Raw genomic sequence first — 26,116 nt, 5'->3', positions numbered from 1 at the left:
GCCCCATAGAAGTAAATGGGGCTTCAGTGAAAAACGCATTGCATCTGCAAGCAAGTGCGGATGCAATGCGTTTTTCACTGATGGTTGCTAAAAGATGTTGTTTGCAAACCTTCAGTTTTTTATCACGCGCGTGAAAAACGCATCAAAAACGCATTGCACCCACACGGAAAAAACTGAACAACTGAATGCAATCGCAGAAAAAAGGAGATTTTTGTATAACTTACCAGTTAAATCTCTTTCTCGCTCTTCCTTGGGGGACACAGACCTTGGGTATAGCTCAGCTCCCTAGGAGGCGTGACACTAAGTAAAACTGTTAAGCCCCTCCTCCATCAGCTATACCCTCAGCCTGGAGATAGAGGCTACCAGTTGCGTGTCCAAGTAGTGAAAGGATAACAACCAATAACGGAAACAACCAGCCAGCAACCCAACGGGGCGCCAGACCATAACCCTGTAACCAAACACAGAAGGGTGGGTGCTGTGTCCCCCAAGGAAGAGCGAGAAAGAGATTTAACTGGTAAGTTATACAAAAATCTCCTTTTCTCGCCCATTTTCCTTGGGGGACACAGACCTTGGGACGTTCAAGAGCAGTCCAAGAAGGGAGGGACCACAAACCCAAGGCGGAACACCACCAGAGCATCAGGAAACCGCTGCCTGCAAAACCAGGCGGCCCAACGCAGCATCCGCTGATGCATGCGTATGCACCCTATAGAACTTTGTGAAAGTGTGCAGAGAGGACCAAGTGGCTGCTTTGCACAACTGTTCAGCCGAGGCCCGATGCCTCTGCGCCCAGGAAGCTCCGACTGCTCTGGTGGAATGAGCAGTGACGCCAAAAGGCGGAGGCCTGCCCTTGGCTCGATAAGCCTCAGACACCGCCAGTTTAATGAAACGGGCAATAGCCACCTTGGAGACCGCCAACCCTTTGCGCGAACCCTCCGGAACCACAAACAGGGAGTCCGTGCGCCGAAAGGACCCGGTGACCTCCAAGTAAATCCTCAAAGCCCTGACCACATCCAGACGGTGCAGTTCCCGTTCTCTGGGGTGGGAAGGAGAGGGACAGAGCGACGGAAGGACGATGTCCTCATTGATGTGAAAGGCGGAGACCACCTTTGGCAGGAAAGTCGGGACAGGCCGAAGCACAACCTTATCCTGGTGGAAGATCAGGAAAGGTTCGGAGCAAGAAAGAGCCGCTAACTCCGACACCCGTCGGAGAGACGTGACGGCCACAAGAAAGATGACCTTGCAGGACAGAAGGCGAAGGGAGACCTCCCGTAAAGGCTCGAAGGGGGCTGATTGGAGCGACGAGAGCACCACATTCAGGTCCCAGGAAGGAACTGGAGGGCGGTACGGCGGAACAGAGTGAGCCACCCCTTGTAAAAAGGTCTTAATTGGCCCTAGAGGGGCCAGGGGACGCTGGAGAAGAATAGACAGCGCCGAAATCTGACCCTTCAGAGAACTGAGGCACAGCCCCAGGTCCAGACCCGACTGGAGGAAGGACAGGATTGTGGGAAGAGAAAACCGGAGAGGTGGGATGCTCCGGGACTCACAGAACCCCAGATAGGACCTCCAAACCCGATAGTAGATCCTAGAGGATACGGGCTTACGAGCCCGGATCATGGTGCGGACTACGTCCGCGGAGAAACCCCGTCGCGTTAAGACGGCGGTCTCAATAGCCACGCCGTCAAACGTAGCGAGCCTAAATGCTCGTGGAAGATCGGTCCCTGAGAGAGAAGGTCTTCCCTGGAGGGCAGTGGCCACGGTGCGTCTGCCAACAGCAACATTAGGTCGGCGTACCAAGACCGGCGGGGCCAATCCGGGGCGATTAGAATCGCGGGGACGCCCTCTGCCGCGATCCTCCGAAGAACCCGTGGCAGGAGGGGAAAAGGAGGAAAGACGTACAGAAGGGAGAATTCGCGCCACGGAAGGACGAGCGCGTCGGCGCCGTATGCCTTCGGGTCCCGTGCCCTGGCCAGGTATAGGGGGACCTTGTGGTTGAATTTGGAGGCCATGAGGTCCACGTCGGGGCGACCCCAGCGAAGACAAAGGGCTTCGAACACCTCTGGGTGCAGGGACCATTCTCCCGGGTCGATGGTGGACCGGCTGAGGAAATCCGCCGCCCAGTTGTCCACCCCCGGGATGTAAATCGCAGAGAAGGCCGGCACGTGCGTCTCCGCCCAGAGGAGAATGAGGGTCACCTCTTGCATCGCTGCGAGTGCCTCCCTGATGGTTTATGTATGCCACAGCCGTGGCATTGTCCGATTGGATCCGAACAGGGTGGCCCCTCAGCAGATGGGTCCAGTGTCTGAGGGACAGAAGAATCGCCCTCAGTTCCAGAATATTGATTGGAAGTCTGGACTCCGATAGAGACCAAACGCCCTGGACGGACCGGGGAGGGAAAACCCCCCCCCACCCCCGTAAGCTGGCATCTGTGGTAATCACCAGCCAGTTCAGTGGAAGGAAGGACTTCCCCCTTAGAGGGATATGCAACCACCAGCCGAGGGAAGCCCGAGCCAGGGGAGGCAGAAGAAAGGTCCTGTCCAGACTCCTCGGTGATTTGTCCCAGGCCGACAGAATTGCCCTCTGAAAGGTGCGGGATCGGAATTGTGCGAACGGCACCGCTTCGAAACAGGCAACCATCTTTCCCAACAACCGCATGCTGGATCTGAGGGAAGGGCGGTGATGGCGGAGGAGACTGCGAACCGACCCGCGAAGGGCCAGACGCTTGTCCGACGGAAGGCGGACCTCCGCCAACTCTGTATCCAGGAGCATCCCCAGGAAGATCAGCCGTCTGGAGGGGGTAAGGGAAGATTTGGGGTGGTTGATAATCCAACCGAACCGCGTCAGGGTCTCCAGAGTGAGTTCCACACTGCGGGATGTCTGAGAGAAGGAGGGTGCCTTGACCAGGATGTCGTCCAAGTATGGGAGAAGAAAAACACTTCTTGAACGTAGAAGGGCCAAGACAGGGGCCAGGACCTTGGTGAACACTCGAGGAGCCGTCGCCAGACCAAAGGGAAGGGCGACGAATTGGAAGTGATCGTCCCCCACCGCGAAGCGCAGGAAGCGGTGATGACATGGAGCAACCGGAACGTGGAGGTATGCATCCTGAATGTCGATTGAGGCCATGAAATCCCCTCTTTCCAGGGAGGCCACTGCGGACCTGAGAGACTCCATCCGGAATCTCTGCAGTCGGAGAAAACGGTTCAGGCGTTTTAGGTCCAAGATCGGACGCACTGAGCCTTCCTTCTTGGGAACCACAAAGAGGTTCGAGTAGAACCCCCTGAACCTTTCCGTCGGAGGCACGGGGGCGACGACACCCTTGTCCATTAGAGAGTGAATGGCCGCGAAGAAGGCGGCCACTCGTACGGGATCTCGCGGAGGACGGGATCGGAAGAAACGGTCTGGCGGAATGGACGCAAATTCGATTTTGTATCCGCAAGATACAATCTCGAGCGCCCATGCGTCTGAGATGTGGGCCCGCCATACGTTCCTGAATAGGAGAAGGCGGCCCCCCACCCGGGTGGGTGGGGGCGCACCTTCAGGCAGAGGGCTGCTGGCCTGTGGGAGCCCGTGCAGGCTGGGACTTGCGCCAGGTAGGTTGCGTCCGATAAAACGGCTTCTTGCGTCTATCCTGGGCTGGGCCAGAGGAAGAAGAACTGGCCGCGGGTCTAGACCCGGTGGGCTTGCGAAAGGACCGAAAACGGGACGAACCAGCGCGACCACGGGGGGCGCCCATTGGCCTGGACTGGGGGAGGTGAGTACTCTTCCCACCCGTGGCCTCTGATATAAGTTCGTCCAGACGGGTTCCGAACAGGCGGGAACCCGTGAATGGTAGGCCGGCCAAAGAGCGTTTGGAAGCGGCGTCCGCCGCCCAAACCTTCAGCCAGAGTTCCCTCCTGACAGAAACTGCCAGGGCAGAGGAACGGGCAATGAGGGCACCCGCATCAAGGGAGGCCTCACAGACGAATTTTCCGGCCTGAACAATTAGTTGGGCTAAGGAACGGAGGTCCTGAACAGGGACGTCCGACCCTAACTCCCGTTCCAGTTGCAAACTCCATTCAGAGACCGCTTTGCCAACCCAGGCGGAGGCAAAGACCGGTCTAAGGGCCGAACCAGAGGCAGTAAATATGGCCTTGGAGAGGGATTCCGTACGACGGTCCTCAACAGACTGGAGGGAAGATCCGTCCTGTACAGGAATAGTAGTGCTTTTGGACAGGCGAGCCACGGGAGGATCAACCTTAGGCGGGGATGTCCACGTGGTCACAGAATCCACTGGAAAGGGATAACAAATGTCCAGCTTTCTGGGTGTAATAAAGCGGACGTTAGGCCGAGTCCAAGCCTTGGATACCACAGAAGAAAAATCAGCGTGTATGGGAAAAACCTTGGAGGCCTGTTTGGGGCGGAGAAAGGACACGCCGGCCTGTTCAGAGCTGGGGGGGTCATCGTGTAGCTGAAAGGTATCACGGATGCTAGTGACAAGATGCCCCACCGCGGACGCCAATTTGGACGGAAGCTCTGAGTCCATGTCCACGTCCGAATCCGCCAGTTCTCCCTCAGAAAGCGTATCCCTTTGAGAGGATAGACTTGACTGAGCTCGCACGCATGGCGGAGAGAGCGAAGCATCTGGAGAAGATGTGCGCTCAACCCTTGAACGTTTCTGAGTATGCCGGGCCCTGGAAGATTCGCTGGGAGGCAGGGAACCAGTGGGGGCGGCAGAAACGGTAGTCCCAGCGGGTGCGACAGGGATTGTGGCAGCCTGCGGGAGAGGCGGTCTATCCACGAGACGGCCCACTACGTGTGTAAGGCTTTCCACCGCCTGAGACAGAGACCTAGCCCAGTCAGGGGGTTCAGAGGCACCGGGGGGCGCAGCGGGAAGCGGGCCCTGCACCGGGGCCTGACATGCAAGGCAATGCGGCTCAGATTGCCCACGCGGAAAAAGTTCCTTACAGGCGGTACAGGCATGGTACCAGGGTTTGGGGGCACCTGTGGGATCTGACATGCTGAAGTGTGGTTGTACTCTAATATAGAGACCACAAAGGGTTATAGCAGCTATGACCAGGAGGGTTAGGAGAGGGTTAACTGTCCTACCAGTGCCTCAGAAGAACGTCAGGAGATGGCCCAGATCAGCAGCAGCAGAGAAGCAGTGAACAGCAGTGAGCAGCAGAGAGCAGCAGAGAGCGCCCACAGAAGCCGAGCGATGTACACAGGAGGTTAGAGTCCCCCACCGTGTCCCAGCTTCCTGTCAGGAGTGAGGAAGCGCGGGAAACCTCAGCAGAAAGCACGGGGAACAAGCTCTGCCCCCTCCAGCGCTTGAAATGTCTCCTGTGAAGGAGAACGTAGCTCCGCCCCCAAAATGACGCGCGCGTAAGCCCCGCCCCCTGTCGGGACCGCTAAGCCCCGCCCCCCGTTCTCGGCGGGAAGGGGGAGAGAGAGAAGAGAAAAATGGAGTCAGCCCCGAATGAGGGGGAGGGGGGGCAGAAAGATAGCAGCGTGGGGGGGAACGGCGTGGGGGTGCTGAGGATGCTGCTGTGCTGCATTGTCCTGCAGATGAGCGCTCAGAATGAGCGACCACGGGTGCCCCCCTTACCCAGAGGGGTAGATGCTGCAGATAGGGACGGGGTATGGGCTGGAATAGCCATCTCACCGTCCGACGTCTTCACCCTCAGTCCTTTCCAGCAGGGTCGCCCCTTCAGCCACTGGCACCGCAGTGGCAGGAAGCTGGAAGAGGGGTTTGGCGTGCGGGCGACCCCCTAGCTGGCGGGATGTAGGGGAGCCATTGCTGCCCAGATCCTCCTATTGCTTCTGTGGGGGAGGCAGCAGTGCAGATAAGTTGGCACTGGCGCAGCTCAACCCCGGGAGAGCAGAGAGGTCTATGCGTCTCTGGTATCCCTAGGAAAAAATAAAATAACAAAATTAGAAGAAAAAGTAAAAATAACAAGGAGAAAACAGCCCTGCAGTAGCAGGGAGTGTCTTGCCTCCTTGGACACTAAGCTAAAACTGGTAGCCTCTATCTCCAGGCTGAGGGTATAGCTGATGGAGGAGGGGCTTAACAGTTTTACTTAGTGTCACGCCTCCTAGGGAGCTGAGCTATACCCAAGGTCTGTGTCCCCCAAGGAAAATGGGCGAGAAAACTGACTAAACGTGCTTGCAAAATGGTGCAAGTGTCACTGAACACATCCAGAGCCAATCCATCACGTTCGTGTGAAAGTGGCCTAAGTGGAAACATTTTTTTGCTCTTCCCATCAGCTATAACACTCCTGCAGACACTGAGCTAATCAGTTTGAACCCAAGCAGTAGTAGCAGCCAACAGAAGATAAACCGGAAAAAACTCTGGATGGATCAGAACTGCAAAAGTGGGACCCATCTTAAAACAAAAGGAAAATTGGGTGTCTCTCCCCCCCCCCCCAATAATGCAGTGAGAAAGCAAATTTTACAGGAGAGTCAAAAAAATCCTATTTTCTTGCTTGTGTCAGTTACAAAGCAGTCCCAAAAAGAAGGTGCAAAAAACTAAGACAACCAGTAAAGCTGGTTGCAGTATATATCCGCAGATAGTGAAGACAGAAGACAGTGGTCTAACACTCAGAGCGGCCCTGGGCCCCTTTATGAAAGTGGGAAGAACAGGGGACTGTCAAGAGACCAGACAAATAGTGTCATGCCCCACTCTGACGATGTGCGGAGGTCAGCCAGGATAGCAGCACGAGTTTAGCGATTGCTTTGGAGCCGTGCTGGATCCACCTCTCTCAGGTGCACTGGGTGGGGTCTTTAGTTTAAAAATAGCACACTACCCAGTGTCCTGAGCGGATTATACTGTTCATTCTGGTCTGGGAAGCTTGGAGAGAAGGTTGGCTGTCAGTTCCTGCTCTCAGATATAAGTGTCATTGCTAGTTCAGTTGTTTGTGTCTTCTTGTCCATCCAGGTTCTGTGCGAGCAGACTGCTCCTATCTCCCCACTTCACCATCTTAGGGAGTTCAAGGTTTTCGTTAGCCCAGGCTGGAGGACACTAGCACACCTACCTTCAAGGTCTGCTGTGGGCTGAGCAGTGCAGGGAAAGAGGTCAGGGATAAGCTAGGAGGTGACCCTTCCCCTGTCTCTCGTCCAGAGCCTGGTTGGTGTGTTATCTTTGGTACAAAGTGTACATCCGCCGTGACATTATAATCCGCCATACTGTGACGGCCATTGCTCAGCGCTTTTGTGATGGCGTCAATTGATGCACTGGTTGACCGCATGCAGGGTTTATCCCTAGAGGTTGCGGATCTGCGTAGTTCGGTCACACAGTGTCAGAAGGTGCTGGCAACAGGTACAGGTCAAATTGTTGGGGAGCCTAAAGTCGCTCTTCCTGAGAAATTTGCAGGGGGTACTGATGATTTTTTCAGCTTCAAAGAGTCATGTAAAGCAGCGTTCAGGTGTCCGCCTGCTGAGCGGAGCGGAGCGGAGGCTGAACGCCGCCAGACTGATGCATTCTGAGCGGATCCGCGTCCACTCAGAATGCATTAGGGCTGGACGGAAGCGTTCGGGTCCGCTTGTGAGCCCCTTCAAACGGAGCTCACAAGCGGACAGCCGAACGCTAGTGTGAAAGTAGCCTAAGTTGTACTTTAGATTGTGCCCATTTTCTTCAGGTAATGAAGATCAGAGGGTGGGTATCATCATGTCTTTGCTTAAAGGGGACGCGCAATCCTGGGCTTTTTCTCTGCCGTCCGGTTCTCTGGCCCTCCGGTCGGTGGAGGAAATTTTTAAAGCCCTGGGATTGATTTACGATGACCCAGATAGAGTTTCGATGGCAGAATTAAAATTACATAACTTACTACAGGGTAAACATACTGCTGAGGTTTACTGCACAGAGTTTAGGAGGTGGGCTACTGAGTCGAGGTGGAACGACCCCGCGTTACGTAGTCAGTTTTGTCAGGGGGTTATCTGAAAGGTTGAAAGATGCCCTGGCTTTTCATGAATACCCAGATACTTTGGAGAATGCAATGTCTTTGGCTATACGTTTGGATAGACGTATCAGATAGAGGTGTAAGGGTCCCTCTGTGCAGGGGATTCCTCCAGCGTGTGGTTTTGTTTCACCAGCTGCCCAGGATGATATTGCTTGTTACTCTGGGGTAGGGGAGGAACCCATGCAGTTAGGTCAGATTTCTGGCCATTCTGATAGTAGAGACTTTCGAAAAGTGCACAATCTATGTTTCTATTGTGGGTCATTTTATTTTTTCTTGTCCTTATGTTAAACCACAGGTGGAAGAGAAAAAGAAAAAAGGAAAAAAAAAACTCCCCTCACACTTGGTTGTATGAATGGTGTGGTGGAGCAGACTGGTATGCAAGCTCCCTGCAGTTCCCGTTTTCTCCTTTCAGCTATGGTGGCGCTAGAGTCTAGAAATGTATTTGTTGATGTTTTCCTTGATTGTGGTGCTGGGGTGAATTTAATTGACTTTCTTTTTCTTCAGGGCCTGGGACTAAGTACTTGCACGTTAGAGAACGAGATTCCTGTTTTTGCAATTGATTCTTCCCCTCTTAAAGGAGCCTTACTCACATTGTTCATGGTATTCATTTAAGGGTGGGTGATTCACATGCCGAGATTATTTCTTGTTTTGTCATGAAGGATTTGTCAGCGCCAATAGTGTTGGGGTTGCCATGGTTGTCTGGACATAACCCAATTATTGACTGGCAAGCAAGACAAATCATTGGTTGGAGCAAGTTTTGTTCGGATAATTGTCTTGTCACATCTATCGCTGAAGTGTCCATTACGGCCTTGCCTCAGTATCTCTCGGATGTCTTTTCGGAGGGTGGGGCTCAGGAATTGCCCCCTCATCGAGACTATGATTGTCCAGTGAATCTCATTCCGGGGGCTAAGTTGCCTAAGTCTCGGCTTTACAACCTCTCTCAACCCGAGAGAGAGGTCATGCGAAAGTATGTCGCCGAGAGTTTGGCAAAGGGTCATATCAGACCATCTAAGTCTCCAGTGGCAGTAGGTTTGTTCTTCGTAATGAAGAAAGATGGATCACCGAGACCGTGTTTGGACTTCCGGGAGTTGATCCGTATTACAGTCCGGGATCCATATCCCCTGCCTTTGATCTCTGATCAGATTGTTGGAGCCAAGGTGTTCTCCAAGTTGGATTTGAGGGGAGCATACAATCTGATCAGGAACAAGGAGGGGGATGAGTGGAAGACGGCCTTCAATACGCACGAGGGTCATTTTGAAAACCTGGTAATGCCTTTTGGGTTGACGAATGCGCCAGCAGTATTTCAGCGATTCGTCAATGATATTTTTCATCACTTGGTGGGGAGGTTCGCAGTAGTTTACCTAGATGACATCTTAATTTATTCTCCTGATCTGAAGACCCATCAGGATCATGTGAGACAGGTTTTGACGATCCTTCGGGAGAATAAGTTATATGCTAAACTAGAGAAATGTTTGTCTGCGGTGCAAGAGCTTCCGTTCTTGGGATACATGCTTTCCGATTCCGGTTTTCGTATGGACCCCGAAAAGGTCCGGGCAGTTCTGAAGTGGGACCGATCGGAGAATCAGAAAGCTTTGATGCAGGTTCTTGGGGTTTACGAATTATTCCACCCTAGTCAAACCCCTTACTGATATGACCAAGAAGGGCGCTGATGTCTGTCTGGTCGGATGAGGCATTGCAGGCCTTTTCGCTATTAAGGAGCGTTTTGCGTCTGCTCCCATTCTGGTGCAGCCGGATGTATCTCAGTCATTCGTGGTGGGGGTTGGGGCGGTGCTTTCGCAGGGTTCTTCTCCTGGCAAGTGGGTCCAGTGTGCCTTCTTCGCCAGGAAGCTCTCGGTCGCCGAGAGGAATTATGATGTTGGTGATAGGGAGTTGTTGGCTATCAAGTTAGCCTTTGAGGAATGGCGTCACTGGTTAGAGGGGGCGTCCCACCCTGTTACGGTGTATACAGACCATAAGAATTTGGCGTACATGCAATCTACCAAGCGTCTGAACCCTAGACAGGCCAGATGGTCATTGTTTTTTACCAGGTTCAATTTCGTGGTTACCTTTCGCCCAGGAGTCAAGAACGTCAAGGCAGATGCCTTGTCTCGCAGCTTCCCTGGGGGAGGTGATTCAGAAGATCCAGCGCCGATTTTGGCGGAAGGGGTGGTGGTCTCCGCTCTGTACCCTAAATTGGAAATGGAGGTATTGGGAGCTCAGGAGGGGGCTCCTGGTTCGTGTCCTCCAGGGAGGTAGTTTGTTCCTGAGGGCCTACGATACAAGGTGTTCAAGGAACATCACGATACTGTTCTCGCTGGACATCCTGGTGGTAAGTCCACCTGTGATCTGGTGTCCCGGAGGTTCTGGTGGCCAGGGTTACGTAAAAGTATTGAGAATTACGTGACAGCTTGTGAAACCTGCGCTCGGTCAAAGGTTGCCCATACTCGACCGCCTGGTTCACTTCTTCCATTGTCTATTCCATCTCGTCCTTGGACGCATTTGTCCATGGAATTTATTACGGACCTGCCGAGTTCCTCCGGGAGAACAGTGATTTTGGTGGTAGTCGACACAGCCACTAAGCGGGTCACCATAGGTAGTAGTGCTGCAGATGGCGCCTCCACCCGTGGCTCTATAGGATCAATAAACAAAATGTATGTGGGTGGGCTACAAGAAGACCCTTCAGACTGAATTGCACCAGGCACAGTAAAACAAAGGACATTAAAAGAAGAGAAATGTTTGAGAACAAAAAAAATTGCAATAACTGCAGTAAACAGCTTCGGGAGGACAGCGGGGAAGGACTAGGAGTAGGGCGTAGTACCCTGTGGACATGGAAGGTTCCTGAAAAGGAAAGAGCCTGAATACCGGCTGGATATGCCCAAGTTAGGCTCGACTGTCATGTCAGGAATAGAAGAAGGAAAAAAAAAAAAAAAAAAAAAAAAAAAAAAAAAGGTGGTGAATAGAAGTATACAAAAAATAAATTAAAAAAAAACAGTCATGCTAAGCCTATAATCCTATAACACTGTGATCCAAGGTCTGGAACTGGACTTTGCAAGATATTCTAGTGGTCAAAAACAAAAACAACAACAAAAAAAATATAAATAAAGGCTTATTGCTGGAGTCTCCGAGAAACCTGGGACCCAGGCACATAAGGAGATATACCTGTCAGGGTGATTCCAGCAGTCAGAGGCATGGTGAATTGTGAACAGATAAAAATATCTAGGCAGCCCATGGTGGGACAACTGCTGAACTGCTAGATAAGGGCTCTTGAACATGGCCATTGTTTGGCCGTTCTGTGCTTTACTTGCACCATCCGTGCGGCTGCCGGAATGGATCCGCACAGACCTTCCGGATTACAGATCCATTCAAGATGTTTGCGGGCCACAATATGAACACGGCCGAACAAGACTCATGTGAATGAGCCCTAGGGCTTTCTGTTAAAAAAGGATAATGAAAGAGGACATCCGTTCAACATAACATATCAAAATAAAATTTGTTAAGCAAGGAAGGGAAATAGTGGTGCCATTGTGGGGGCTATATGGAAAATTCATTTCCTGGTAAGTGTAATTTTCATCTTTACCATACGCCTCCCCAACGGCACCAGCAGGAGGATTAACAGAGCAAATATCCTCTAGGGTGGGACCACCACAGAAATCACTTTACGTCCAAAGGATAAGTCTTTGTTATACGCAATATCTAGCTTATAGTGTCTGAAAAAAAAGGAGATTAATTTGCCCAGGTAGCAGCCTTGCAGATTTGATGAAGGGATGCTGAGGCACCTTCTGCCCAGGAAGTTGACACTGCTCTTGTAGAATGGGCTTTTCACCCTTCTGGAATATTGACCCCTTTCTGGGAATAAAACCAGAGAAATGGTCATTTTTATCCAACGTGCAATGGTTGCTTTACTTGCTGCCTGTCCTTTATTTGGACCATGAAACTGGACAAATAAATGGTCTGACTTTCTTAACTGCTCTGTGGATTGTACATATTGTAGAACGCACCTCCTGACATCTAGATTATGGAAATTAGACTGTCTAGAAGAATCTCCCTGAGGACAAAATGAAGGTAGGGATACCTCTCTCTACCTTTTGGTAAAGAGGAGAATGCTTCTGGACAATTCGGTCATCCAGGATGGACAAGTAAGGGGGCTTGCAAGAAAAGGTCTGAATTTCTCCTACCCTTCTGGCTGCAGTAATAGCCACCAACAAGGCAGTTTTTAACAAGAGTAACTTTAGGGAGATATCACTAATAGGCTCAAAGGGAGGATTTAATAAGCCAGATAAGACTTGGTTTAGATCCCAAGGTGGAATCAAAGAGCGGAAGGCAGGTCTGATTCTATAGGCTCCCTTTATAAACCTCTTAACTAGCTCTATTTCTGCCACTTTGATGTCTAGGAAGGCAGATAGAGCAAGTACATTGAAGGTACAGATAGCTGCCCCAAGATCCATGTCTAGGCCCTTCTGAAGAAAACCCAAGATTATTTTAACATCTGGAACCATGGACGGGTCCCAGGAAACTGCAGAAAAATCCAGAAAAGCCTTCCAAGTTCTACTATAGATTTCAGAGGTAATTGGTTTTGTTAAAGATGTGTGAATTTTATTCTATATTTTTTGTATATCTAGGACTGTAATGAGTTAACTTTTTCTTTTCCAAGTGCCTTCCTCCCACCCCTCTCTTTGTTTCAAGACTGGAGAGGAGAGGGGGGGGGGGGCAAAGAGCTGTGCTGTGGGAAGTGTCTGATTTCTCATCTTTCTACAGGTGTCCCATAGAGTGTGGTGGAATACGTAAGCCAATCATATGGCTTGATGATATGTATATATTAATCACTGCCTATAGAGAAGCACCTCTTTGAAGTGTCACTTATGACGTAGGCAGTATTCTTGTTAGAATAAACTCCATTACAAAATGGCGATGGTAACCAGATGTTTACATTAGTTCACATTCCAAAGTAGGACCCAGTGCGCAGAAGCCAGGGTGCTATCTCTTCTTCCTTTTTGACAATGAAACAATGTTTTAAGCCTCAGTGAGGACTGCCCTCTTCTGAAGATGTATATACGCTTACCCCATGTAATAAAAAGTTAGAGATTGCTTTGACCAACTTCTGTGTCAGTGTCTAGTCTCTCAGCCACGCGTGGATATTAACCCCTGGGGGGGAGGGGGGGGGGGTACATTGATTTGGAACACCAGAGTGTATCTTAAATGCCCTAATTTAGGGTGGTTTCAACAGTTTTCTGCTGTTAAGCAGGGTAGCAGTTACCGAATCAGATAGGCCCCTTTCCTTTAAGATGTCGTGTTCAACATCCAGGCCGAGAGGTTAAGGTGCAGTGTGTTCAGATGTTCTACCGTACCCTGCAGAAGAACTGGAACCTGAGGCATATGTCAACAATCCCCTTTTGACAGTTGAAGCAGGACAGGAAACCAGGATCTTCTTGGCCAACGAAGAGCTACCAGGATTACTTAACAGTTCTCTTCTGCAATCTTTGCTAGACATCTGGGAATGAGCGGAAGAGGAGGGAAGACATACAGAAGGCCTGCTTGTTGATGTATGCCACAGACCTGGTATTGTCTAACAGGATCTTTACATTTTGATTTCGGATTTTTGGAAGAAATCCCCTCAGAGCATTCAGGACCGCCATCAGTTCTTTTACGTTGAAGAGGATCTGCAAGAGCCTTGTAACATCTCCTAATTGCAGTGTGCTTCCCATCCCGAGCCACTCGCATCCGTTGTGATGTCTGCCAGGTTTTGTTGTCGCCAAGGAATCCCCTGGTTTAGATTCTATTGGACCAGCCACCAGTAAAGGGAGCGTTTTACACTCAGAGGGAGTGATACTTTTTTTGTCCAGGGATGACTGACTTCTGTCCCAAGAAGAAAGGAGAAAGGATTGGGGTACTCCGACATGGGCCTGAGCCCATTTTACGGCTGGAATGGTTGCAGTTAAAAGGCCCAACAATGTCATAATGTCTCAGACAGATTTCGATTGCAGAAACCATCATTCTTCTTTCTTTCACTATTATGAGCTGATCCAGAAGAATCTGTTCTGGTTTTGCCACAAAAAGAAAGTCGTTGAGATACGGAATGAATAAGATCCCCTGTTGCTGGAAAATTTCTGCAATAATTTTTGTAAATATCCTCGGGGCTGAAGAAAGACTGAAGGGGAGAGCTTGAAACTGTAAGTGTCGGAGACGACCTTGGATATAGACTGCTAACCTTAAAAATCTCTGGCAATTTACATGGATAATAGTAGGTGTCCGCCAGATCTAATGTTACAATGAAGAAGTCTTTTGTTAAGAGATTTATTGTGGATTTTATATTTTCCATCTTGATTTTTTTGTAGCTTACAGTTTGTTTGCTTTTTTACAAGAAAAAGTGGAGCGTAGAATCCTTCCTTCTCTTCATCTGACGGTACTGGAATCAACAAATTTTTGGGTAAAAGAATAATAATTTGAATAATTCCAAGAGAAGTTGTCTTTCTGGATTAAAGGTTTTGTTTACCATAAACCTTTCTGGAGGGTACGAGTCAAATTCTATCCTCTAACCTGACTAAAGATATCTACCTACCCTTGGATTCTATCTCTTCCCAGGCAGAAGCTAAATTCTTCAGTATTCCTCCCACTGCACTGCTGGCATCATTTATTAGACTGTCTGGCAGATTTATCCTGGTTGAACAGTAAGCCTTTTCCCTCTGCCTCTGGATGTCTGCCAGTGGGGGGAGTAGTTTCTTTTTTCCCCCTGGTCTTGCCTGCCCCTCCTTTGCGTACAAAAGGATCAACACTGAAAAAAAATGTTGGCTTTCTCCAAAATATCACCAAGAACAGTCCCAAAAAGCCTGTCCCCCTCACATGGGATGCTGCAGACTCTGGATTTGGATGTTGCATCCCCAGACAAAGATCTTAGCCACATTGTTCTTTTGGCCGAGTTAGATAAAGCAGCAGATCTAGCCCCCAGTTTAACCACATCAGCAGAGGCGTCAGACATAAAATTTAAAGCCTGTTTTAGGACCGGTAAAGAAGCCAGAATATTTTCCGTTGGAGTATCTGAAGTTAGGTGCTCTTCCAGTTGAGCTAACCAAAAGGGACAAAGTCCAAGATGTACAGGTTGCGGCAATACCTGGTCTAAGAATACCCGTGTTTGCCTCCCAGGACTTTTTCAAGACGGACTCATGTTTTTTTTATCCATAGGCTCCCTCAAAAGTCCTACATCCTCAAAGGGTAAGGCTGAGTTCACACGAGCGTGACAGATTTGGTCCGGATGCGTTCAGTTAAACTCGCACCATTTTGCAAGCAAGTTCAGTCAGTTTTGGCTGCAATTGCGTTTAGTTGTTCAGTTTTTTCCGCGCGGGTGCAATGCGTTTTGATGCTTTTTTCACGCGCGTGATAAAAAACTGAAGGTTTACAAACAACATCTCCTAGCAACCATCAGTGAAAAACGCATTGCATCCGCACTTGCTTGCAGATGCAATGCGTTATTAACGCAGCCCCATTCACTTCTATGGAGCCAGGGCTGCGTGAAAAACGCAGAATATAGAACATGCTGCGATTTTAAAGCATTGCAGAAGTGATGCATGAAAAAAAATGCTCATGTGCACAGCCCCATTGAAATGAATGGGTCAGGATTCAGTGCGGGTGCAATGCGTTCACCTACTGCATTGCACCCGCGCGGAAATCTCGCCCGTGTGAACTCAGCCTTAAAGAGGATTTCTTTGAGATTCTTGCTACTGGAGCATCAACCTCAGGAGTCTTGTCCCAGAGAGCAGAATTCTGTTCCTCAAACGGATATTTCCTTTTGAACAATTTTGAAATCCCTGATCTTTTTTCAGGATCTTTCCATTCAGTATTTATTAACTTCTTAATTGTGTCATGTACTGGAAACACCCTACACTTTTTTTTCCCTCCAAGCCCTTTAAATAACTGATCTTGGATCGAATGCGATTCTTTAACGTCTTCAACATTAATGGTAGCAAGTATGGTTTTTAATAAGGCTTCAGTTTCATCCACAGAACACAGCGGCCTTCCAGAATCATCTTCAGAGGCAGAATCTGAATCAGAAAATTCACCTTAATCCAGCTACAAGTCCTCCTCCATAGACTGTTGAGGATCCGATTTAGAGGTGGAGAGTCTCTGGGGTAGATTTTATAATTTGGAATCTATGGCAGAGCTAACTTCTTCTTTAATGAGTGTTTTGAGATTTTCCATAATAGAGGGGCTTTCTTCTGAAACTACCTTCTCCGTGCATCTGCTTTTCATATGAGGAAGACAGCAGCTTCTTGCATAAAGCACATTTTTTTGCTTTTTAGTTATGGTTCTGTAGACTTTCCAGAGGTCTTGCCCTAAAACATAGAGGGAATTTTGATATGGGGGGGGGAAATAGAATTTTTTTTTTTTTTTTTTTTTTTTAACTCTTAGCAAGAACCACCACCAAAGAAAGGCAAAGGGAAAATTAGTAATAAAAAAACTTCGGAGGCATTGCGACTATTACCCAGATGAAAAACAGATTTGTCTTACCGGGCTGAGGGCCCTAGGAGGGTCAGAGATCTTTTTCCCCACGTCTGCCTCAGGAAGGAGAGACATCCTGCGACAGCCACGCCAAACACACAAGGCTCTGTGTCAGCCTCTATCTTTAAGCTGTCCCACCAAGCTATTTCTGGGTTCCATGCGTCAAGTGATTGCATCACATGACTGTGTCATGATGCCGAACCCGCCCACTTGTGATCACGTGATGTGGCCCGACAGGACCAAGTGCCGCTTCCTCTCCTATCTGATGCAAAGAGGAAGGCTTGGCCCTAGCCTTCCACCGATGTGGGCCTGATCCTACTGCGCCCACTCAGCCATGGCAGAGCCCGGGCAGCCTGGAACCATACAGGACTTACACCAAAGCGCAGGTAAGGAGATAAGAATGCTTCCCCCCTTCCCATCCGTCCCGGGGACAGGATATCCTCCTGCTGGTGCCGTTGGGGAGGCATATGGAAAAAACACATTTAGTTCAATGTGACACGACTAGTTTAAGGAGCAGCCTTCTAGACGGAAATTGGGTAGAAAGACTGTCCAAGACGTCCTAGAAAGAGAGACCTACGTGGCTACATACATATATTGTGCCCAGGCTGATGAGTGAAACAGAGGTAAGCAGTAACGATCAAGCATGTTACCTAGTAATCACATGCAACTGACATCCAGGTCAGAAACTTGGCTGGGGTCTGCTTAGCTTCCCACTTTAGACAAGGAAAACCACTAGCATGGTACAAAGAGACAAGCTATGTAATGAGTTAAATACGGTAGGCTGGTGAGTAAAAAGTAGGGCTGCAACGATTAATCGATGTAATCGATTATATTCGATAACTGGATTCGTTGTCGACGAATCCAGTTATCGAATAATCGCCGATTCGTTGCTATTCGGGCGGGCGGTCACTGCATCTTTATTTTACCTTTTTACAATGACGCTCCCGCTCCTGTAACAGCCAGGCAGAGCGGACGGCGGCGTAACGTCACTCACTCACGTGACACGCCTGCTCCGCCTCCTTCATTCATGAAGTGGGCGGAGCAGGTGCGTCACGTGATTGAGTGACGTTACGCCGCCGTCCGCTCTGCCTGGCTGTTACAGGAGCGGGAGCGTCATTGTAAAAAGGTAAAATAAAGATGCAAGTATCGGGGCCGGGGCTGTTATGGGGAGGGGGGGGGGGGGGGGATCTGTCTATGGCACCGCTATGGGAAGGGGGGTCTGTGTATAGCACTGCTATGGGGAGGGGGGTCTGTGTATAGCACCGCTATGGGGAGGAGGGGGGGGTCTGTGTATGGCACGCACTGCTATGGGAAGGGGGATCTGTGCACTGTTATGAGGAAAGGGATCTTAACAGTGCACATATCCCCCTCTCCATAACTGCGCCACCCACAGATCCCCCTCTCCATAACAGCGCCATCCACAGATCCCCCTCTCCATAACAGCGCCACCAACAGATCCCCCTCTCCATAACAGCGCCACCAACAGATCCCCCTCTCCAAAACAGCTCCACCAACAGATCCCCCTCTCCAAAACTGCGCCACCCACAGATCCCCTCTCCAAAACTGCGCCACCCACAGATCCCCCTCTCCAAAACTGCGCCACCCACAGATCCCCCTCTCCATAACTGCGCCACCACAGATCCCCCTCTCCATAACTACGCCATCCACAGATCCCCCTCTCCATAACTACGCCGTCCACAGATCCCCCTCTCCATAACTACGCCGTCCACAGATCCCCCTCTCCATAACTACGCCGTCCACAGATCCCCCTCTCCATAACTACGCCGTCCACAGATCCCCCTCTCCATAACTACGCCGTCCACAGATCCCCCTCTCCATAACTACGCCGTCCACAGATCCCCCTCTCCATAACTACGCTCCACAGATCCCCCTCTCCATAACTACGCCGTCCACAGATCCCCCTCTCCATAACTACGCCGTCCACAGATCCCCCCTCCATAACTACGCCGTCCACAGATCCCCCTCTCCATAACTACGCCGTCCACAGATCCCCCTCTCCATAACTACGCCGTCCACAGATCCCCTCTCCATAACTACGCCGTCCACAGATCCCCCTCTCCATAACTGCGCCGTCCACAGACCCCCATAATAGTGTCGTCCACAGATCCCCCATAATAGTGTCGTCCACAGATCCCCCATAATAGTGTCGTCCACAGATCCCCCATAATAGTGTCGTCCACAGATCCCCCATAATAGTGTCGTCCACAGATCCCCCTCTCCATAACTACGCCGTCCACAGATCCCCCTCTCCATAACTACGCCGTCCACAGATCCCCCTCTCCATAACTACGCCGTCCACAGATCCCCCTCTCCATAACTGCGCCGTCCACAGACCCCCATAATAGTGTCGTCCACAGATCCCCCATAATAGTGTCGTCCACAGATCCCCCATAATAGTGTCGTCCACAGATCCCCCATAATAGTGTCGTCCACAGATCCCCCATTATAGTGTCGTCCACAGATCCCCCATTATAGTGTCGTCCACAGATCCCCCATTATAGTGTCGTCCACAGATCCCCCATTATAGTGTCGTCCACAGATCCCCCATTATAGTGTCGTCCACAGATCCCCCATTATAGTGTCGTCCACAGATCCCCCATTATAGTGTCGTCCACAGATCCCCCATTATAGTGTCGTCCACAGATCCCCCATTATAGTGTCGTCCACAGATCCCCCATTATAGTGTCGTCCACAATTTGTTTTAATATGGCCTTTGAACATAATTTTTCAAGTAAGATCATATAAACCTCTCTGTTTTGTAATTTTGTTGTTTTTCCCGATTAATCGATTAATCGTAGAAATTAATCGGCAACTAATCGATTATTCAAATAATCGTTAGCTGCAGCCCTAGTAAAAAGGTTGTCCACACAACAAAACTATGTAATTCACAGGTTAGATAAGCAGTGATAGAGACACTGGCTAGTGGCAGTCCTATTACCCCACACATATAAAAACGTCCATATGTGCAGTAATGACAAATGCAGCATATACAGTCAGGTCCATAAATATTGGGACATCGACACAATTCTAACATTTTTGGCTGTATACACCACCACAATGGATTTGAAATGAAACGAACAAGATGTGCTTTATCTGCAGACTGTCAGCTTTAATTTGAGGGTACATCCAAATCAGGTGAACGGTGCAGGAATTACAACAGTTTGCATATGTGCCTTGTACTTGTTAAGGGACCAAAAGTAATGGGACATAATCATAAATCAAACTTTCACTTTTTAATACTTGGTTGCAAATTCTTTGCAGTCAATTACAGCCTGAAGTCCGGAACGCATAGACCTCACCAGACGCTGGGTTTCATCCCTGGTGATGCTCTGCCAGGCCTCTACTACAACTGTCTTCAGTTCCTGCTCGTTCTTGGGGCATTTTCCCTTCAGTTTTGTCTTCAGCAAGTGAAATGCATGCTCAATCGGATTCACCTGATTTGGATGTAAATACCCTCAAATTAAAGCTGACAGTCTGCAGTTAAAGCACATCTTGTTCGTTTCATTTCAAATCCATTGTGGTGGTGTATAGAGCCGAAAATGTTAGAATTGCGTTGATGTCCCAATATTTATGGACCTTACTGTACAGTGACTGGCAATCAATTACATCTAGGTAATATGCAAAGTGGCAGTGCACGTTTTTAACGGATGCACAACCAGTAAGCTATAGGACTATAGCTCCTCCATAACGGGGGTTACTGTGTAGGTCTAACAGATACAGCATATAGCCACAATATAATAATTCTGACAAACGGAAAAGCAAGCTTCTGCGAAAACGTCAGCCACGCAGGACTACGTAATTCTGTCAGATACAGCATCTACTGATAGCACAGTTATTCCACGAAATGAAGGGAGCAAAGTGATTGCTAAGTAAAACCGTAATTGGGCAGGCTTGTCTGATACAGAATCTAGTGAGGAGAGTAATGTGTCTGTCTGGAGCACCTCAGAACGGCATTGTCCGTCTACTGTCCAGCACCACAGACAGGGAGAGATGAGCATGCCTGGGGAATACAAGTAGAGCAGGAAGCTGCAATTACTTCCCGTGTGGAGGGTGGTCACGCAGCTGTCTGGTGCACAAGTAAGGCCGCGTTCACACTTCAGTTATTTGATCAGTTATTTCCATCAGTTACTACTACGAGCCAAAACGAGGTAAGGTGTAAGAGTAACCTGAAAACCCACCTTTTCAAGAAAGCCTACCACTTACAACAGCATGCTGCCACCACACGAGCAGCCTATACCCTCACCTACTGTGTTCTCCCCGTCCCTTGTAGATTGTAAGCTCTTGCGGGCAGTGTCCTCTACCCCTCTGTACCAGTCTGTTAATAGTCTGTATATAGTATTTTTATATTTGTGTAACCCTGGATGTACAGCGCCATGGAACTGATGGCACTTTCAAATAAAAAATAAGGGGAATATTTGAAGTCAGTTTTGGAGTATTTTAGGTCACATTTATCAAATGTTACTTGATAAGTTTTCTTGTCCTTAAGGCCCTTTTCAGACGAGGAAGTCTCACGCATCAGACTCTCACATTGTGAGTATACCGTCACCGTGGTGCCTGTCCTACCCTCCCAGCACTGATGGGGTTGCATAGCATTATACGGATTTATGATGCTATGTAACCCTTAGAGGTCTGGAATGTGTTATATAACACTGACAGCATTATGTCAGTGTAAGCCAATACATTCCAGACCACTAAGGGTTGCATAGCATCATAAATCCATATAATGCTATGCAGGTTAAAATGCTAAATACATGCAATCTGTACCACTTACCTGAACAGTTCTCCGTACTTGCTTTTGAGGTGACTGCAAGACATGTACAAGTCATACAAATAAGCTAGAATACAACGTTCAGCAGACGAACCATCTGACCGGTTCATGCCATGTTTCACCACTCCACACAGACTGGAAAGAAAGAAACAGTCATGTTACTGCGGTACCTTACTAATGGGGGTCGCATGCATTGCTCCCCTTATCAGCTGATCACAAGGTGCCCTGCCGCTCAAAACCCAACAATCATATTCTGACCCCCATATTTTGTCATATTTAGGTCTATGGAGCTGAGTGATGAATCATTTTTGTGGGGCACTCTGTACTTTTCAGTGATATCATTTTGGGGTATGCATGACTTTTTGATCATTTTTTATTCATTTGTTTGGAGAGTTGAAGTGACAAAAAAGCCATACTGCCATGAGTTTTTTTTCCATTATGATGTTGAACGCATGGGATAAATATTTTTATATTTTAATGGTACAGGCATTTTTTGCATGTGGCAATGCTTATGCCATTTCTTTTTAACCCTTTGGATACCCGAGGTTTTTTCATTTTTGCATTTTCATTTTTCATTTTTCTTCCCTATGAACCATAACTTTTATATTTTTCCGTTCACATGAATGAGGGCTGTATGAGGGCTTATTTTTTTCGGGACATGTGTACTTTCTAATGGAAAAAAAAAAAAAGAAAAAATTAAAATGGTGTAGAATTCGAAAAAAAAACTAAAAAAACGCAATTCCTCCACCATTTTATAGGTTTTGTTCCCACAGCTTTCTGTCTGCAGCAAAACAGACCCATGCCCTTTATTCTCTGGGTCAGTACGATTACAACTATACTACATATACATAGGTTCTTTATGTCCAAGTAGTGTAAATATAAACTTTGAAAACTATATTTTTCCAATACAGTGAATATAGTAAAGGAAAAAGGTCAAAATGGCCAATATGAAATGTTTTTCATTGCTTTTCTTACCCACATTTTTTTTTTTTTTTATAAAATGGGATCTAAAAGTCACACACACTCCGAAATTGTATCAATAAAAACTACAGAGTGCCCCCACACAGCTCAGTAGATATAACTAGGAATGAGCGAATTGACTTCGGCTGAAACGTCCAAAGTCGATTCACATAAAACTTAACTTGAATACTGTATGGAGTGAGCGCTCCGTACAGTATTAGCATGCATTGGCTTCTCACGTTTCATCCAAAGTCGATTCAAACTTTAAAATAAAAAAATAAAATAAAAAGTTATGGGGGTCAGAATATGGTGATGCAAAAAAAAAAAGTATATATATTTATATAATATTTTTTTATTTTAATAGGACAGGCGCCATGTTTGCACATGTACGGCGCCAGTAGCAAAGGGGTTGCATTGCTTATTTGACTTCTGGGGATGGAAAAGATTTAAACCTTTACATTTTTTTATTTTATTTTTTTTTAAAACCTTTACTTTTTTTCTATATGTTTAAGTCACTTGGACTATAAAAACCAATAATTAGATTGCCATTTGTATTTTTTTTATGATTTTTTTTTTTTTAACAGTGCTGCCACCTGCAGGTCCGTATTGGAATATACCAGAGACAGGCACCAGAGCCTCATGCAGGCTCTGGATAATCACTACAAAGTAACAGCTTCCCCAATCCCAGCCAGGGCAAGCCATTACTGGTGCGGGAACATGCCGATCGTAGACATTAACCCTGGGTGTCTGCTTTATGAAACAGCAGGACCTCTGTGGCTATGGCACTCACTCAGCTCCAGAGTCAGCACCATCTTTAAAGCAGGGGGTTTAAGAATGATGCAGACGTTTATAATTACAGGTGCCAATGTTGTGGCTTTTTTGCTGTAATTTATGCATAATCAGTAAAAGCCATAAATCCAAGCCTTTTGGGCATCTGGCAACCATTTCCCCATATAATTGAGTTATTTAACAATTCTGATCCACTCATTTTGCTCTCACCCTTCGAACACCTGTGCGGTCTGCTCCTGGTTGAGAATCAGGCAGGTGTTATAATGTCTCAGGACAGCTACAATGCACAAACACAGTCCCATTGTGTAACTACCAACAAGGTCGGAGGACTTAAGCAGGAGTTCTGCTTCAACAACACTCAGCTCATTTAGCAACTGCAGGGGTGACAGGAAAGACAGAAACCGAATTAAACAGATTTGAACAAGAAAAATAAGTAAATAAAAAGAGAAAAAAATAATGCAAACCTGAATGGCAAAGTCAATGAGGCCACTGATATTAAGGGAATATTCCATCAGGTCAAAGATAAACTGAACATGTTGCACCAGAGGAAGGTGATAAGATAAGCCCAATGCAAAGCTTGTAATCTGTTCCAGAACATTCCGAGAGACCTGTAAGCCAGAGAAGAGTTAAAGCTTCACTTGAAGTATTTATTAGGCTATAGTTGCTGGTTTTAGAAACCCCTATTGAGGTGTGGGAAAAGAAATCCACATTGTAATGCAAAGAGTGAAATCTGAAGTCCCCAATAAACCTTCGTGTTACATGCAGATTCTGCTCCAGATTTTCAGGCTATTTCTTGAACATTGTCCTTACATCTTGACTAGCCTTCAGAAAAACGACTGGCCCAGAGAACATTAGGATATGGACCATAGATTGTAGCAAAAGGCAAGTAACGCTATGCAAGCTATGAATTGGCTATATCTGACAGATAGCGGACAGCTTTATATTACATAGGCCACATGGCCTATGTAAAAACCTGTCATATGCTCTTTGCACCCCCCCCCCCCTCCCACCAGAACCTGATTGTCCCCTTCTTATGGACTATTGTTGTGTCATTTATGTAAACAAAACTATATAACGTACATGTTAAGGTCACTCAGGTCAAGGGGCTGGAGAGCTAGCCGCACAAATCATGCACTCCACGCCCCTAAACTGGCCTCTTTGGCTTGATTGACAGAGGTGGGAACGTCAGCACAGAATCTCGCACATGTGCCGTTATCCACCATTGCGCTCTGTTACTCTTCAACTCTCTGTATACCTCTGGAGCCAGCGCAAGTTCACCAGGTTTTAAAAGGGGTATTCCGGTTACCAGAAATATAAATTGTGTTTTAGAGTCATCATCAGTAATTACCTAATATAATGTCAATTTCACATATTTACTGTTCAGTAGTTATACCCACTGTGTTTCCCCATAAATTACCATGGCATCGACCTGTAGTTCTGAGCCTTTGTTAGGTCGAGCATGCTCAGTGTGTTGCTATCAATTCTCTAGCTAAGGGCTCATGCACACGAATGTATTTTCTTTCCGTGTCTGTTCCATTTTTTTTTTTGCGGACCGTATACGGAACCATTCACTTCAATGGTTCCGCAAAAAAAAAAAAAAAAGTTACTCCGTGTGCATTCATTCAGTTCCCGTATGTCCGTTCCGCTAAAAAAAATAGAACATGTCCTATTATTGTCCGCATTATGGACAAGGATAGTACTGTTCTAAGAAGGTCCAGCTGTTCTGTTCCGCAAAATACGGAATGCACATGGACGTCATCCGTATTTTTTGCAGATCTGTTTTTTGCAGACAGCAAAATACATACGGTTGTGTGCATGAGCCCTAAATGTGTTGTGAAACAAAGGGCGTGTCAGTGTGCTGGTGATTACTGAGTAGAGGGGCGTGGCTGTATATCAGGCAGCCAATCGGTAAACATCAGCACTCGCAGCAGGAAAGCTAGGGATTGTAGTCTGAAGTTTTGGGAGGGAGCCAACTAAAGACAGCCGGCCGGCGCATGCGCAATATGAAAGGATGTTCCTCTGCCCATAATGGGCAGAGCAGTGCGCAGGTGCGGGCCAGTTCCCAGCCCGCCGTCCTCTGGTGCCGCTCGTGACGTCCGCCGGCTGGAGGTGTGTTTTTCTGGGCACATCGCCCAGTAACGCCGCCCCTGGGCACCTTCAGAAGGTAATTTGCATAAGTTTAAAAAGTGTTATTTTCATTATCTGGGCGAGGGACACATAAGACAAAAGGTATGATCGTAATGAGGGTTAAAGAGTCTATAACCTGATCTGAGCGGTCTAAAACGCTCAGATTAGGTGAAAGACTCCCTTTAAATGTTAAAAACGCTAAACAATCTTAACTCTCCCAACCCCCCCCCCCCCCCTTCCCCCAGGAACTCCCTAACGGCCACCAATCTTTATCTTGAGTGAGTTACCTGAGCTGTAACTTGATGCTGGTCAAAATGCGAGAGCTGCTGAAACCTGTGGAAAATTTCTTCTGCTGTGGGAAAAGCTTCAGGTTTTACCCTGCGCCTACGCTGTCCTTCATTCGAACCTAAGAGAGAATATTTAAAGTCATTAATCACTGTGTACAGTATTTCACAAATGACTGAACCGTGAATATACAACTAGTAGCACTAACCCGTCTCTGCCGTGCTTTTCCTGTTTAGCACCTTAAGAATGTCTCTAGTGATCTTCTTGATTACATGGCGAGCATCATCTCTTTGCCTGCCCACCCCGAACAGAACAACTAGCCGCTGGTTGCACTCATGGCTACAAGATTCTTCCTAAAGGACAGAATGCTCAAGGATGAAATACAGGTGACCTCAGCAGGAGAAGGAAAAAAAAAAAAAAAAATGTGCGTCAAGACTGACCTGTGGGATAGGGAAATGAGTTGCATACTGAATGTGACGTGGTTGATCATAAAGAGAAGCCAGTAGGCCATCGCCACTCGAAGTCTTCACTGGGCGACGACCTTCACTTTCTCCCTCATCAGGGCCCGGGCTACGTCCTTCGCAACGCACGGCAGGTGAGAACATCTAAGACATCAAGCAAGAGTTGTTTTTTTAAAGCAGAGCAAAAATAAGCAGAACTCACCAATTTCTAAGCAGCTTTATTGCCAACATCGTCCATAAAATCATTGTGGATGCGGGTACAGCACAGCTTACAGGCAATAGCTATT

At 47.9% G+C, this 26,116-nt stretch overlaps 1 protein-coding gene across 2 annotated transcripts in view; it reads right to left on the bottom strand.

Annotated features, from left to right (window-relative positions):
- Nucleotides 1-26,116, bottom strand: part of MED12 (mediator complex subunit 12) — a 99,724-nt gene that overhangs the window by 52,098 nt on the left and 21,510 nt on the right. For both annotated transcript variants that reach the window (XM_044305789.1, XM_044305788.1), the window contains exons 15-20: nucleotides 25,809-25,973; nucleotides 25,577-25,721; nucleotides 25,371-25,489; nucleotides 23,421-23,564; nucleotides 23,167-23,330; nucleotides 21,211-21,342 (exon numbers count right to left, since the gene is read on the bottom strand). In XM_044305789.1, coding sequence (XP_044161724.1) covers nucleotides 21,211-21,342; nucleotides 23,167-23,330; nucleotides 23,421-23,564; nucleotides 25,371-25,489; nucleotides 25,577-25,721; nucleotides 25,809-25,973 — 869 coding nt within the window. The remainder of the gene's footprint in view (nucleotides 1-21,210; nucleotides 21,343-23,166; nucleotides 23,331-23,420; nucleotides 23,565-25,370; nucleotides 25,490-25,576; nucleotides 25,722-25,808; nucleotides 25,974-26,116) is intronic.

Source organism: Bufo gargarizans, chromosome 9 (assembly GCF_014858855.1).
Source record: "Bufo gargarizans isolate SCDJY-AF-19 chromosome 9, ASM1485885v1, whole genome shotgun sequence".
Taxonomy (NCBI): Eukaryota; Metazoa; Chordata; class Amphibia; order Anura; family Bufonidae; genus Bufo; species Bufo gargarizans.
The sequence above is the reverse complement of the archived record's forward strand: the minus strand, read 5'-3'. Positions and strand labels throughout refer to the sequence as shown.